The 12310-nt window shown below is 42.2% G+C and overlaps 1 protein-coding gene across 5 annotated transcripts in view; it reads right to left on the bottom strand.

The window, feature by feature from the left end:
• Window positions 1-12310, bottom strand: part of LOC126251534 (thymocyte selection-associated high mobility group box protein TOX-like) — a 488002-nt gene that overhangs the window by 127258 nt on the left and 348434 nt on the right. For all 5 annotated transcript variants that reach the window (XM_049952058.1, XM_049952043.1, XM_049952074.1 and 2 more), the window contains one exon: window positions 12094-12165. In XM_049952058.1, coding sequence (XP_049808015.1) covers window positions 12094-12105 — 12 coding nt within the window. In that variant the 5' untranslated portion in view covers window positions 12106-12165. The remainder of the gene's footprint in view (window positions 1-12093; window positions 12166-12310) is intronic.

Here is a 12310-nt window from a genome sequence, read left to right as displayed (position 1 = left end):
AGATGTGTATGACTTCCTAAGGGACCAAACAGCTGAGGTCATCGGTCCCTAGACTTACACACTACTCAGACCAACTTAATGCTAAGGACAACACTCACACCCACGCCCGAGGGAGGACTCGAACCTTTGGCGGGAGGGGCTTCTGTTGTACAAATCACGCCACAAATGACATGATCGGTACGCACTAATGTCACCCAGTAATCTTTTCCGTTCAGCGAGGTGCGAGGAACTGTTCACGGACTTAAATATGAACTTAGTGATGCACTAGTCGAAACATATTTTATACACTGAAACTTAGAACCATATCTATACGAGTAATTCCTCGCGTAGTTCATTACATATCGCATTTGCACGAGATATTATTTCGAAAGACATTCGCCATGTTCTACTGGCTGAGGAAATATATGAAAGGGAAACGATTTTTGATGGCGATAATAGCTCCTGTAGTCCTAAACGTAAAACCATTTGTGGCTGGCATGCTTACCTTCCTATCGCATAAAAAAAGAATGGTGCTTGATTTCCGATAAAGGGACACAGAAAATATTAGTTGAAGTTTTGATTTTTCGGTAAAAGTTCCGTGGACAGTATGATCAGGAAAGGAAACATTTTACTGATGACAGAAGCTCGTATCTCGAAGGAAGAAAATGCATACCACCCACGTTTTCAAGTTTTGTATTTCGTTGAATGACCCGCAGTGTTAAATTTATGGGGTTGCTCCAATATCGTATATGGTTCACGCCTCGTATAGAGAAAAACTCGCGTCATTCATCTTCGGATTAGTCACAACAAGACAAACATTAGCGTTAGAGACTATTTTAGCCCTCTCGACGCTGGCAGGAAACGACGGACGCATTGCATATCGGGCGTACACAGAGCTGACAAACTCCCATTTATTTTCGATTTGTAGAATAGAACTGCAGCAAGGCCCCTAGGGTAACACAGAGAAAGTGGCTTCCAGAACTGTCAACAACAGCGGACGTCTAATCCCTCGCCACGAAAATCCACTCTCCCGGGCGAGATGGCCGTTCAGCGAAGAAACAATGTGGAAATTACCGAATTAAGGCTTAATCTACATGCTAATGAAGTGGTGTTACAAAGTAATTAATTTTTTGTCAGCAATTAAAAATAGTATTTTAATGAATTTTAATGTGGTGGGGAGCACGCGCACGACGGGAAGTAGAAAACCGATAATTAAGAGAAACCAAGGATTGCCCGTCACACTCCCTAACTTCAGTCAAGCGCTGGCAGGCGATGTAGCATATCTGCCAAGTCATGTGGTGTTGAACCGAAATGCCGTGGCTCCGAAGGGTGAACTGCACAACAGGATCCCTCAAATAGTCAATGAGCACTGCTACGACACAACATTTCATTCCCGTCGTACATGCTTGCAAGATTAAGAGAATTTTGGGATTAACTGCTTTGTCATCTGCATCCACACTAACCTTCGTAAACGATTTTACAACATGTGAAAAGACCACTCTGTGCTATTAATGGTCAATTACTTCTCTAAAGAAGCGAAGGACAGTGTCTGTATGCCTCATGTCTTAACATGTCTTAAATTGTTCTTATCATCCTTAAGAGAAATGAGTTATGGAAACAATGGATCGTTTTACTGGTTCTTTAAGTACAGCATATGCAACAATCTTTCTGCAGAGTACATTTATTTTCTCCAACGATTTCCATATAAATATCTTGCTGATCCCTTCACTGACTAATTACAACTCTAGCAACATGAATTCGAATTCCTCCGACGGCTCAATCCGGCAAGGATCCCAGACACACTAAATTGCTCAGGCGTCTTGTATGGCTCTCCTTTCTACATACGCCTACTTTACCCAGAATTCTTTCAGTAAACGATGGTCTTCAGTTCCCTCTTCTAAAATTAATACTACGTGTTCGTTCCACTATATATCAGTTCGTCACGTTACGCCTAATATTTAGTCCATGTACCTGCATACGAGGCTTTGTCAATGTTTTCTTCGAATCTTATCGGCTTGTTTTCCCCTTCTGCTTACGGAAATTATCCACTTTTTATCTGCACTTAAGATAAGCTGCAAACCACGTGGAGCTCTGAAGTTGCCTTTTGTTACTCAACGGTTATACTTTTCTTCATGTAAACAATATGTGACTGTCCCTCACATAATCATAGAAATCGTTTACATACACACTTGACAAAACAAGTGAAATACCTACAAGACATGGTCAGATGTCAGTGAGATTTCGTACACGTGCACACAATCGGCGACAATGCAAATGACTGAAGTCTAAATTCTGTGTGACGGGTGCATTACTTTTGTTGGTGTTTCCTATCGTTACCGGGTCCAGTAGGGTGTTAAGGGACGACAACAGCGTCAGTTGTTGAGTGATCACTGGAGGGCGCGTAGATGACATGTAATAGTTTGAGGCAGCGTTATCAGCACCTGATAGAGTTTGAGACGGGCCTCATAGTGGGTCGCCATTTGGCCAACTGGTCGACTCGAACAGTATCCAGATTTTTGGGGCATTCGGATGTGACAATGGCCCGAGTGCATGGAAACGTGACGTCAGCCATCCTCGTCAAGGTTTCGGCTGACCACGTCCTACCACCAGAAGAGAGGATAGCCGTGTTTTGCACCGATCAAATCATAGCTCTTCACGTCTGCGCGTGTCACCCGAGAACATGTAATGGAGTGCCTGCAACATTTTGTATCATCCCGCACCACTGGTCAGAGTCTATCGGCAGTTGGACTGGGAAACTACAGTCCCGTGCGTAGTATACCGTTAACACCACAACACCAACGGCTGAGTTTGGATTTGTGCCGTGCCAGGGAAGCAGAGACTGCCGATGAAAGGCGCCGCACTGTACTCAGCAATAAATCGCGATTCTGCACTATCCGGGGTAGCCATCTCGGTGAGTATGGCGACGACATGGGGATAGGTCTCATTTTTCCAGTGTTCTGGAGAGGCAGATTGGTGTTACTCCTGGCGTCATGGAGTAACGACTCATCTGGTGAGACTTCAGGTCATAACTGGCAGTGAGGCAACTCTGACACCACGGCGGGACGTCGCGGAAATCCTACGTCCTCACATATTACCTCTCATGCAACAGTATTGTGACGCCATTTTTCAACAACTTAATTCTCGTCCACACATGGCACGTGCCACTGAACTGTCTGCGTGGGTACTCCCATGGCCAGCAGATCACTCACCGATAGAATATGTACGCAGTTGTGGGCTATGTTGCTTCAGGACAGGATACGGCGCCTTCATGCCACCCTTCCAAATCGAATCAGTGCATGCATCGAGGCGAGATGGAGTGCAACGTCATACTGATAAGTGGACTCATACTGCCAAGTTCTTTGTAAATTTGGCTTGATTTTGTAGTCACTGCAGTAACACCAAATATCTTCTCAAGTTGTGAAGTTTTATTTCGTTTCCTTCTCCCCTTCTGGGTTCTTCGTCTTTTTGTCAGATGGTGTAATTATTTTGATATCACGAGCCGTTCTATCAAATGTTCATCTGTGGGGTACTTCCTGTGTAACAGTGTTTTCTCACGAATACTTGCTCTTCATAATAAAGCACTGGACTCTTTTGGTATGACATTCCTCGGGTCGACCTCTCTTCCACTTGGGTATACCACCAGTTCGCAGTCTGTGTTTCATAGAGCCGAAGAGTTTCACAAGAGGCACAATTTAAAGAATAAAAATCTCCTTACCTGAAAGTAGGGAATGTGTAAAAGCTTAATGTGGGTTTGCAACTGTTATTAAAAGCGACGGATTTAGATGTCAGAGATTTCTTGCACAATATGTGACTTATAAAAAATTGGGAACGATTGCTGTGGACAACAGAGGAACGCTGAGTCTAGGAAAATAAATCTGACACGAATATCGTGTCTTCTGAGACATTAGCTCCCATATAACGAGAGACCTGTCTCATATAGGATGTATCTGGATATTTAAATTCCCCATAACGCAAACATAACAGACTCGCAAAATCTAAGACCAATTTCTTAATCAGCACGAAAATTCCTTTACGCTGAGATACTTTACACATCAGTTCTCAGCCGTTTTAAATGTCGTAAGAATCTGATTTATTTTACTTTGCTAAGATGCCTGACAGTTTTGTGTAAATATTAGTAGACTCAAGTATGGTTGCTACTACATTCATATACTTTCAGTCAAATTTAATGCAAAGGGAAACTCTTTTAACACTAATACAAATTAAAATAGCGTTAGTCTTCTGGCAGCTTAATTCCATCATTCAGTACATGATTCTATTCCGCATTTGTGACCTCATATCCCTTAAATTCATAGGGAAAGGGATGTCTTGAAATAGATTTTAATGGGACGTCAAACAGCTCTTAAGAGTGAACTGATATTGTGGTAGGCTGTCTACATATGCATCATCTTTTACGGGGCCGTGCTGAAAAATTCGGATGCATTACTTTTCAACACGCTCCCATATTTCTGTGAATGCCATCCAAATGTAGATGGACAATAGTACATGTCGTATGTTAGCTGTTACTGTGAAATTCTGACCATAGATCCTCAATACATGGCTTCTCCCCCCCCCCCCCTTTTTATTTGTCCCTTCCGCTACTGATCCGCTATCCACCTTAGATACAGTATCCTGCGTGCTTCTGTGCTTTTGCACATGCATGTTGGTGTCTCTTATTTTGCCATCGTCTTTCTTGCGCTGCACGTGCTTGACGAGTAGCAATACGATCTTCGAATGTTCTATAAGGTTGGGTTTACGAAATCTCACGAAATTGGAAGTTTCCCCCTCCAACATTCGCAGCTAACGATGTGGATGTGTTAAGAACCTTTTCTGATTTTTCTCTCCCTGTTCAGCCACCCCTATCTGGTAAGACCGCCAAAAAGATTTAAAATTTTATTAGCTTCTGTTTTCAGTGAGTAGTTAAAGTTTCTCAATAACCTCCCGTACAGTAGTGTTACTGATTCTGGTTTTCTGCAGAGTATTATGATATCTTCGTCAGTTTCTATACAAGCGATGGCATAAGATGTGGTCTTAGAACTGAACTCACAGTATCTGTTGATATCTAGTCTTGTCGTCAAAGTCATGGGAAACTGGAATTGTCAAGAAAACATCAAAAATCGACTTTTATCTTTGCATCTGTGAGATTTACCTCGTCCTTTATTACTGCTCCACCTCTACAGTTTTTCAGGTCTATTCGTGTAACAAATATGCGGCTGACCGAAGTTTCAACGAAATGTGACACATACTACGTTCTCACATTGCTTCCTAAGACTTAAGTTGTAAATGAATAAGCATCGTCCTTGGATAACGACAGTAAATATTAAACGGTTGAAAGTTATTAGTTTTTCAAAGAAAAGGTACTGTACATTTTTACCTTGTGGCTGAGCAGAGATTTCCATGGGACTTGATTTGGGAATTGCGTTACACACGAAGATTGTAAGTGCGGAGGGATAACTAAGAAACGTATCTGCTGGAAGGTCCAGGTAAGGAAGCCCACACTAAACCTTTAAATTTTTAGAGGAAGAGGCGAGGATGCTAATCCTGTTGCTTTACGGATGCTTCTAGCAGGATGCGAGAATAACAGCCTCGGACGTCACACGACAAGCTGCGAGCCGCTCCCTCAAAGCCAGCTTTTTATTTTTCGGCCCTGCACAAGGCGTCTGTAGGTTGGCCCGGACCAAAGGACAGATCTATTTTTCAGCCGGTTGCGGTGGACTGCAATATGAAATTTTGACGTTACAGAGGGGTCCCCCCTTTTCGGTTTTTTGCCTCCGTCGCTTTGATCTTCCAGGTCGGAGAACTGCGCAAAGAATGCAAACGTCTGCCAAGTGAAGTGTTGTTGATGGCGGGACATTTTCCGCAGAACAAAAAGAGCAGTGGCTAACAGTTGAGTGGAGCGCGGTTTGGGCTGGCGAGCTGAGGTACCACTGCCAATAATTGATTAGCGCCCAGAGCACGCACCACGGGCGACGCAACCTGCCGACTGTTGACGCTGTCACACCATGTGGAAAGCCAATATGGGAAACAAACTGTTTACTGGCGTTTATGCGTTTCACGGGCTCAGTTAGCTGAATCGCTGTGGCGTGTTTTCTTTCGCGGTGCTCTATTTGAGGAGCGGTCCCGCGTGCGTGTAACTCAATGTGCACACTTGCAGCGGAATACACTCCGTTCGGTGAACATCCTATCAAACGTCCCATTACGTATGTGCGAGGACGTCTCGTATCTGGGGCGAGTATATGAAAACAACGGACAACATCACAGTGCTTGTCATAACTGTGCAGCAAAGAAGCTTAATAACTGAGTATTTCGGATCACCAATCCATGTGCCGAAATTCATGAAATGATTAAATCAACTGTATACTCATTTATTATAAAATCTGAGCATTAGATCTGTTTGCAAATAAGTAATGGAAATTTCATATGAATAAAACTGTTTACAAAGCACACCTTAATAGTCGCAAGTTTTAAACGCGTAGGCGGTTTTGTATTGTCTTGCAGTTTGTTTGATCTGTTTGGCTAGCCTCAGATTAGTAACTGGTTAGTTCGATACTTTATATCGGGTTAGTTCTACGACTCTACCTAGCACTATATCGGGTTAGTTCTACGACTCTACCTAGCACTTTTTATGGGTTTCATATTTGATGGCATATACTGAACGTGAAACAAGAGAAGTTTCCCTGTGATTCTAGTATAGGTTCGCCATAACTGGTTGCAAGAATCGGCTCTCCAGAGCGGCCACGCTCAGCGACGCCAGCAATGTAACCTTTAAAGCGATCGCAGCTTTACTTACTGCTTTATATGCGATTAAATATGATGATCGACGCATTATTGCTTGCGATGGATCATAGAAATTTACGTCTAGCGACACTGCTTCACTGTCTGCTTTAGGAAATTTTTATTTTGAAAGTGGTATAATAAGCCCACCTTGCAGGGTCTGTGCTTTCGCAGATTTCTACGAGGATGTAAAATTCGTATTACATCTACTAGAGGACTATCGTGCACAAGAATTAGTTGTAAAATTCGTATTACATCTATTAGAGGACTATCATACACAAAAATTAGTTGTATGACGGAACAGTGACAATATAAATGGGTTTATGTTGTTGTTGTTGTTGTTGTGGTCTTCAGTCCTGAGACTGGTTTGATGCAGCTCTCCATGCTACTCTATCCTGTGCAAGCTTTTTCATCTCCCAGTACCTACTGCAACCTACATCCTTCTGAATCTGCTTAGTGTATTCATCTCTTGGTCTCCCTCTACGATTTTTACCCTCCACGCTGCCCTCCAATACTAAATTGGTGATCCCTTGATGCCTCAGAACATGTCCTACCAACCGATCCCTTCTTCTGGTCAAGTTGTGCCACAAACTTCTCTTCTCCCCAATCCTATTCAATACTTCCTCATTAGTTATGTGATCTACCCATCTAATCTTCAGCATTCTTCTGTAGCACCACATTTCGAAAGCTTCTATTCTCTTCTTGTCCAAACTATTTATCGTCCATGTTTCACTTCCATACATGGCTACACTCCATACAAATACTTTCAGAAATGACTTCCTGACACTTAAATCTACACTCGATGTTAACAAATTTCTCTTCTTCAGAAACGCTTTCCTTGCCATTGCCAGTCTACATTTTATATCCTCTCTACTTCGACCATCATCAGTTATTTTGCTCCCCAAATAGCAAAACTCCTTTACTACTTTAAGTGTCTCATTTCCTAATCTAATTCCCTCAGCATAACCCGACTTCATTAGACTACATTCCATTATCCTTGTTTTGCTTTTGTTGATGTTCATCTTATATCCTCCTTTCAAGACACTGTCCATTCCATTCAACTGCTCTTCCAAGTCCTTTGCTGTCTCTGACAGAATTACAATGTCATCGGCGAACCTCAAAGTTTTTATTTCTTCTCCATGAATTTTAATACCTACTCCGAATTTTTCTTTTGTTTCCTTTACTGCTTGCTCAATATACAGATTGAACAACATCGGGGAGAGGCTACAACCCTGTCTTACTCCCTTCCCAACCACTGCTTCCCTTTCATGCCCCTCGACTCTTATAACTGCCATCTGGTTTCTGTACAAATTGTAAATAGCCTTTCGCTCCCTGTATTTTACCCCTGCCACCTTTAGAATTTGAAAGAGAGTATTCCAGTCAACATTGTCAAAAGCTTTCTCTAAGTCTACAAATGCTAGAAACGTAGGTTTGCCTTTCCTTAATCTTTCTTCTAAGATAAGTCGTAAGGCCAGTATTGCCTCACGTGTTCCAATATTTCTACGGAATCCAAACTGATCTTCCCCGAGGTTGGCTTCTACTAGTGTTTCCATTCGTTTGTAAAGAATTCGTGTTAGTATTTTGCAGCTGTGACTTATTAAACTGATAGTTCGGTAATTTTCACATCTGTCAACACCTGCTTTCTTTGGGATTTGAATTATTATATTCTTCTTGAAGTCTGAGGGGCCGGCCGAAGTGGCCGTGCGGTTAAAGGCGCTGCAGTCTGGAACCGCAAGACCGCTACGGTCGCAGGTTCGAATCCTGCCTCGGGCATGGATGTTTGTGATGTTCTTAGGTTAGTTAGGTTTAACTAGTTCTAAGTTCTAGGGGACTAATGACCTCAGCAGTTGAGTCCCATAGTGCTCAGAGCCATTTGAACCATTTGAAGTCTGAGGGTATTTCGCCTGTTTCATACATCTTGCTCACCAGATGGTAGAGTTTTGTCAGGACTGGCTCTCCCAAGGCCGTCAGTAGTTCCAATGGAATGTTGTCTACTCCGGGGGCCTTGTTTCGACTCAGGTCTTTCAGTGCTCTGTCAAATTCTTCATGCAGTATCATATCTCCCATTTCATCTTCATCTACATCCTCTTCCATTTCCATAATATTGTCCTCAAGAACATCACCCTTGTATAGACCCTCTATATACTCCTTCCACCTTTCTGCTTTCCCTTCTTTGCTTAGAACTGGGTTTCCATCTGAGCTCTTGATATTCATACAAGTCATTCTCTTATCTCCAAAGGTCTCTTTAATTTTCCTGTAGGCAGTATCTATCTTACCCCTAGTGAGATAGGCCTCTACATCCTTACATTTGTCCTCTAGTCATCCCTGCTTAGCCATTTTGCACTTCCTGTCGATCTCATTTTTGAGACGTTTGTATTCATTTTTGCCTGCTTCATTTACTGCATTTTTATATTTTCTCCTTTCATCAATTAAATTCAATATTTCTTCTGTTACCCAAGGATTCCTATTGGCCCTCGTCTTTTTACCTACTTGATCCTCTGCTGCCTTCGCTACTTCATCCCTCAAAGCTACCCATTCTTCTTCTACTGTAGTTCTTTCCCCCATTCCTGTCAATTGTTCCCTTATGCTCTCCCTGAAACTCTCTACAACCTCTGGTTCTGTCAGTTTATCCAGGTCCCATCTCCTTAAATTCCCATCTTTTTGCAGTTTCCTCAGTTTTAATCTTCAGTTCATAACCAATAGATTGTGGTCAGAGTCCACATCTGCCCCTGGAAATGTCTTACAATTTAAAACCTGGTACCTAAATCTCTGTCTTACCATTATATAATCTATCTGATACCTTTTAGTATCTCCAGGGTTCTTCCATGTATACAACCTTCTTTCATGATTCTTAAACCAAGTGTTAGCTATGATTATGTTGTGCTCTGTGCAAAATTCTACCAGGCGGCTTCCTCTTTCATTTCTTAGCCCCAATCCATATTCACCTACTATGTTTCCTTCTCTCCCTTTTCCTACTGACGAATTCCAGTCACCCATGACTATTAAATTTTCGGCTCCCTTCGCAATCTGAATAATTTCTTTTATTTCATCATACATTTCTTCAATTTCTTCGTCATCTGCAGAGCTAGTTGGCATATAAATTTGTAATACTGTAGTAGGTGTGGGCTTCGTATCTATCTTGGCCACAATAATGCGTTCACTATGCTGTTTGTAGTAGCTTACCCGCATTCCTATTTTCCTATTCATTATTAAACCTACTCCTGCATTACCCCTATTTGATTTTGTGTTTATAACCCTGTAGTCACCTGACCACAAGTCTTGTTCCTCCTGCCACCGAACTTCACTAATTCCCACTATATCTAACTTCAACCTATCCATTTCCCTCTTTAAATTTTCTAACGTACCTGCCCGATTAAGGGATCTGACATTCCACGCTCCGATCCATAGAACGCCAGTTTTCTTTCTCCTGATAACGACATCCTCTTGAGTAGTCCCCGCCCGGAGATCCGAATGGGGGACTATTTTACCTCCGGAATATTTTACCCAAGAGGACGCCATCATCATTTAATCATACAGTAAAGCTGCATGCCCTCGGGAAAAATTACGGCTGTAGTTTCCCCTTGCTTTCAGCCGTTCGCAGTACCAGCACAGCAAGGCCGTTTTGGTTATTGTTACAAGGCCAGATCAGTCAATCATCCAGACTGTTGCCCTTGCAACTACTGAAAAGGCTGCTGCCCCTCTTCAGGAACCACACGTTTGTCTGGCCTCTCAACAGATACCCCTCCGTTGTGGTTGCACCTACGGTACGGCTATCTGTATCGCTGAGGCACGTAAGCCTCCCCACCAACGGCAAGGTCCATGGTTCATGGGGGGGGGGGGGGGTTATGTAATCCGGTTTATTGAAAGCAGTGTACAAATTTTTCACTTTGGCGTCTACTAAAAAATTTCGTACGTATTCACATTATGAGAAGCCACATCAGTTAAATATCAAGTTTGGCGAGTGAAACATAGTGGAGGTATGACAAACATGTATGCCACAAGACAGAAGAGATGTAGCATTCCGTTTTGCTAGAGCGCAGATCCCAATCGAATATGATGCTGTTACACAGAAGTGGAACGACCGTAGTACTATCAAAGGAACTGTACTGGCGCACGTCTACTGCTTTGAGTTTAACCTGTGGAGTAAACTGCTGCTGAGAATAACACAAATCAGTTAAAAAAAGGAAGTGAACAGCCCCGAAGACAATCTTAATTCTGGCGAAGTAAAGATTCTACTCAGACATTACTCCTTTAAGGAATGAAGTCTGATATGATATCTAGTGTAACTTAATCGACGATTACTTTATTATTATTCTAACGCTGTTCATTGCAGTCTACTGTCGTATTTATCTTCACAGTGCTAAACTGTTTCATTCATATTCTGAACATCTTCAGATCCACTGCACACTGCTCTGCAAAACTCAAGAACGAAATACATAGCGACGATGTACAAACACATCCTGAAGACGAACTCTGGGCACGTGCAGCGGATGATGACGCAGCTGGTAAGGTCAGTGAGAACTACTGGAAAAGTTTTTACGTCCAAACCTCGTCATATCACAAGGAGAGTAGCACAAAACAAAGTGAAAGAGCGAGAAGGCATAAGAAATGAAGGTAAAGTAGAGACAATAAGAGAATCATTTGAAAAGATTTTTTTTCCAGAAATGATTAACTTCATAATAAAGTATACCAGTGCAGAAGCATTGCGATAGAATTTACCCAAAACACAGACTTGAATTCATGGCATCTATAGGATCACTTATTATTATGAATAAGGAAAATGGCTCTGAGCACTATGGGACTTAACATCTGTGGTCATCAGTCCCCTAGAACTTAGAACTACTTAAACCTAACTAACCTAAGGACATCACACACATCCATGCCCGAGGCAGGATTCGAACCTGCGATCGTAGCGGTCACGCGGTTCCAAACTGAAGCGCCTAGAACCGCACGGCCACACCGGCCGGCCTATGAAGAAGGAGACCAATATTACGACACCTATTCTCGATTATGTTACTTGACAGTGACACATCACACGAACATTACTTTCGTCCTTAAGTTTTGCACACGAGTGTATTTGCAGGACAAGCTGTATTTGTTATATGCTGTGCACAGCCTCCATAAGTCACAAATGCCAGTAATGACCTGTAAAGAAGTTTAGCCACATTTCAGAGCTGATTTATAATAATTATACCAGCTGAATAGTTGAACATTATTTATCTCAAGAAATTGTTTTAATGTCTCCTTTCACTCCGACTGATACTTGTTAAGGTATTAAGCCCCAATATAACTTTACTTCCAATTTCTGGTACAATTACAGTGTAAATGTCAGAGTTTGCTTACCTGGTCCCCCATATAGCCGTTGTGATGAAATCCGTGAGATACGGAAAGAGACAGGTCCAAGTTGTCGTTTCTCTGAAAAAGAAGAAATATATTTTCGTAAGAATGGCAGTACTCTCAGGTCATGTGGACAAATTTAAACGATACCAAACTATAACAGAAATTTTGAACATACTGAAGATACAGGGCATTAGGGGTATCAGTATAGATATTTGCGTTG

Source organism: Schistocerca nitens, chromosome 1 (genome assembly GCF_023898315.1).
Source record: "Schistocerca nitens isolate TAMUIC-IGC-003100 chromosome 1, iqSchNite1.1, whole genome shotgun sequence".
In the NCBI taxonomy this organism is placed as follows: Eukaryota; Metazoa; Arthropoda; class Insecta; order Orthoptera; family Acrididae; genus Schistocerca; species Schistocerca nitens.
This window is presented reverse-complemented; position numbering and strand designations above follow the sequence as displayed.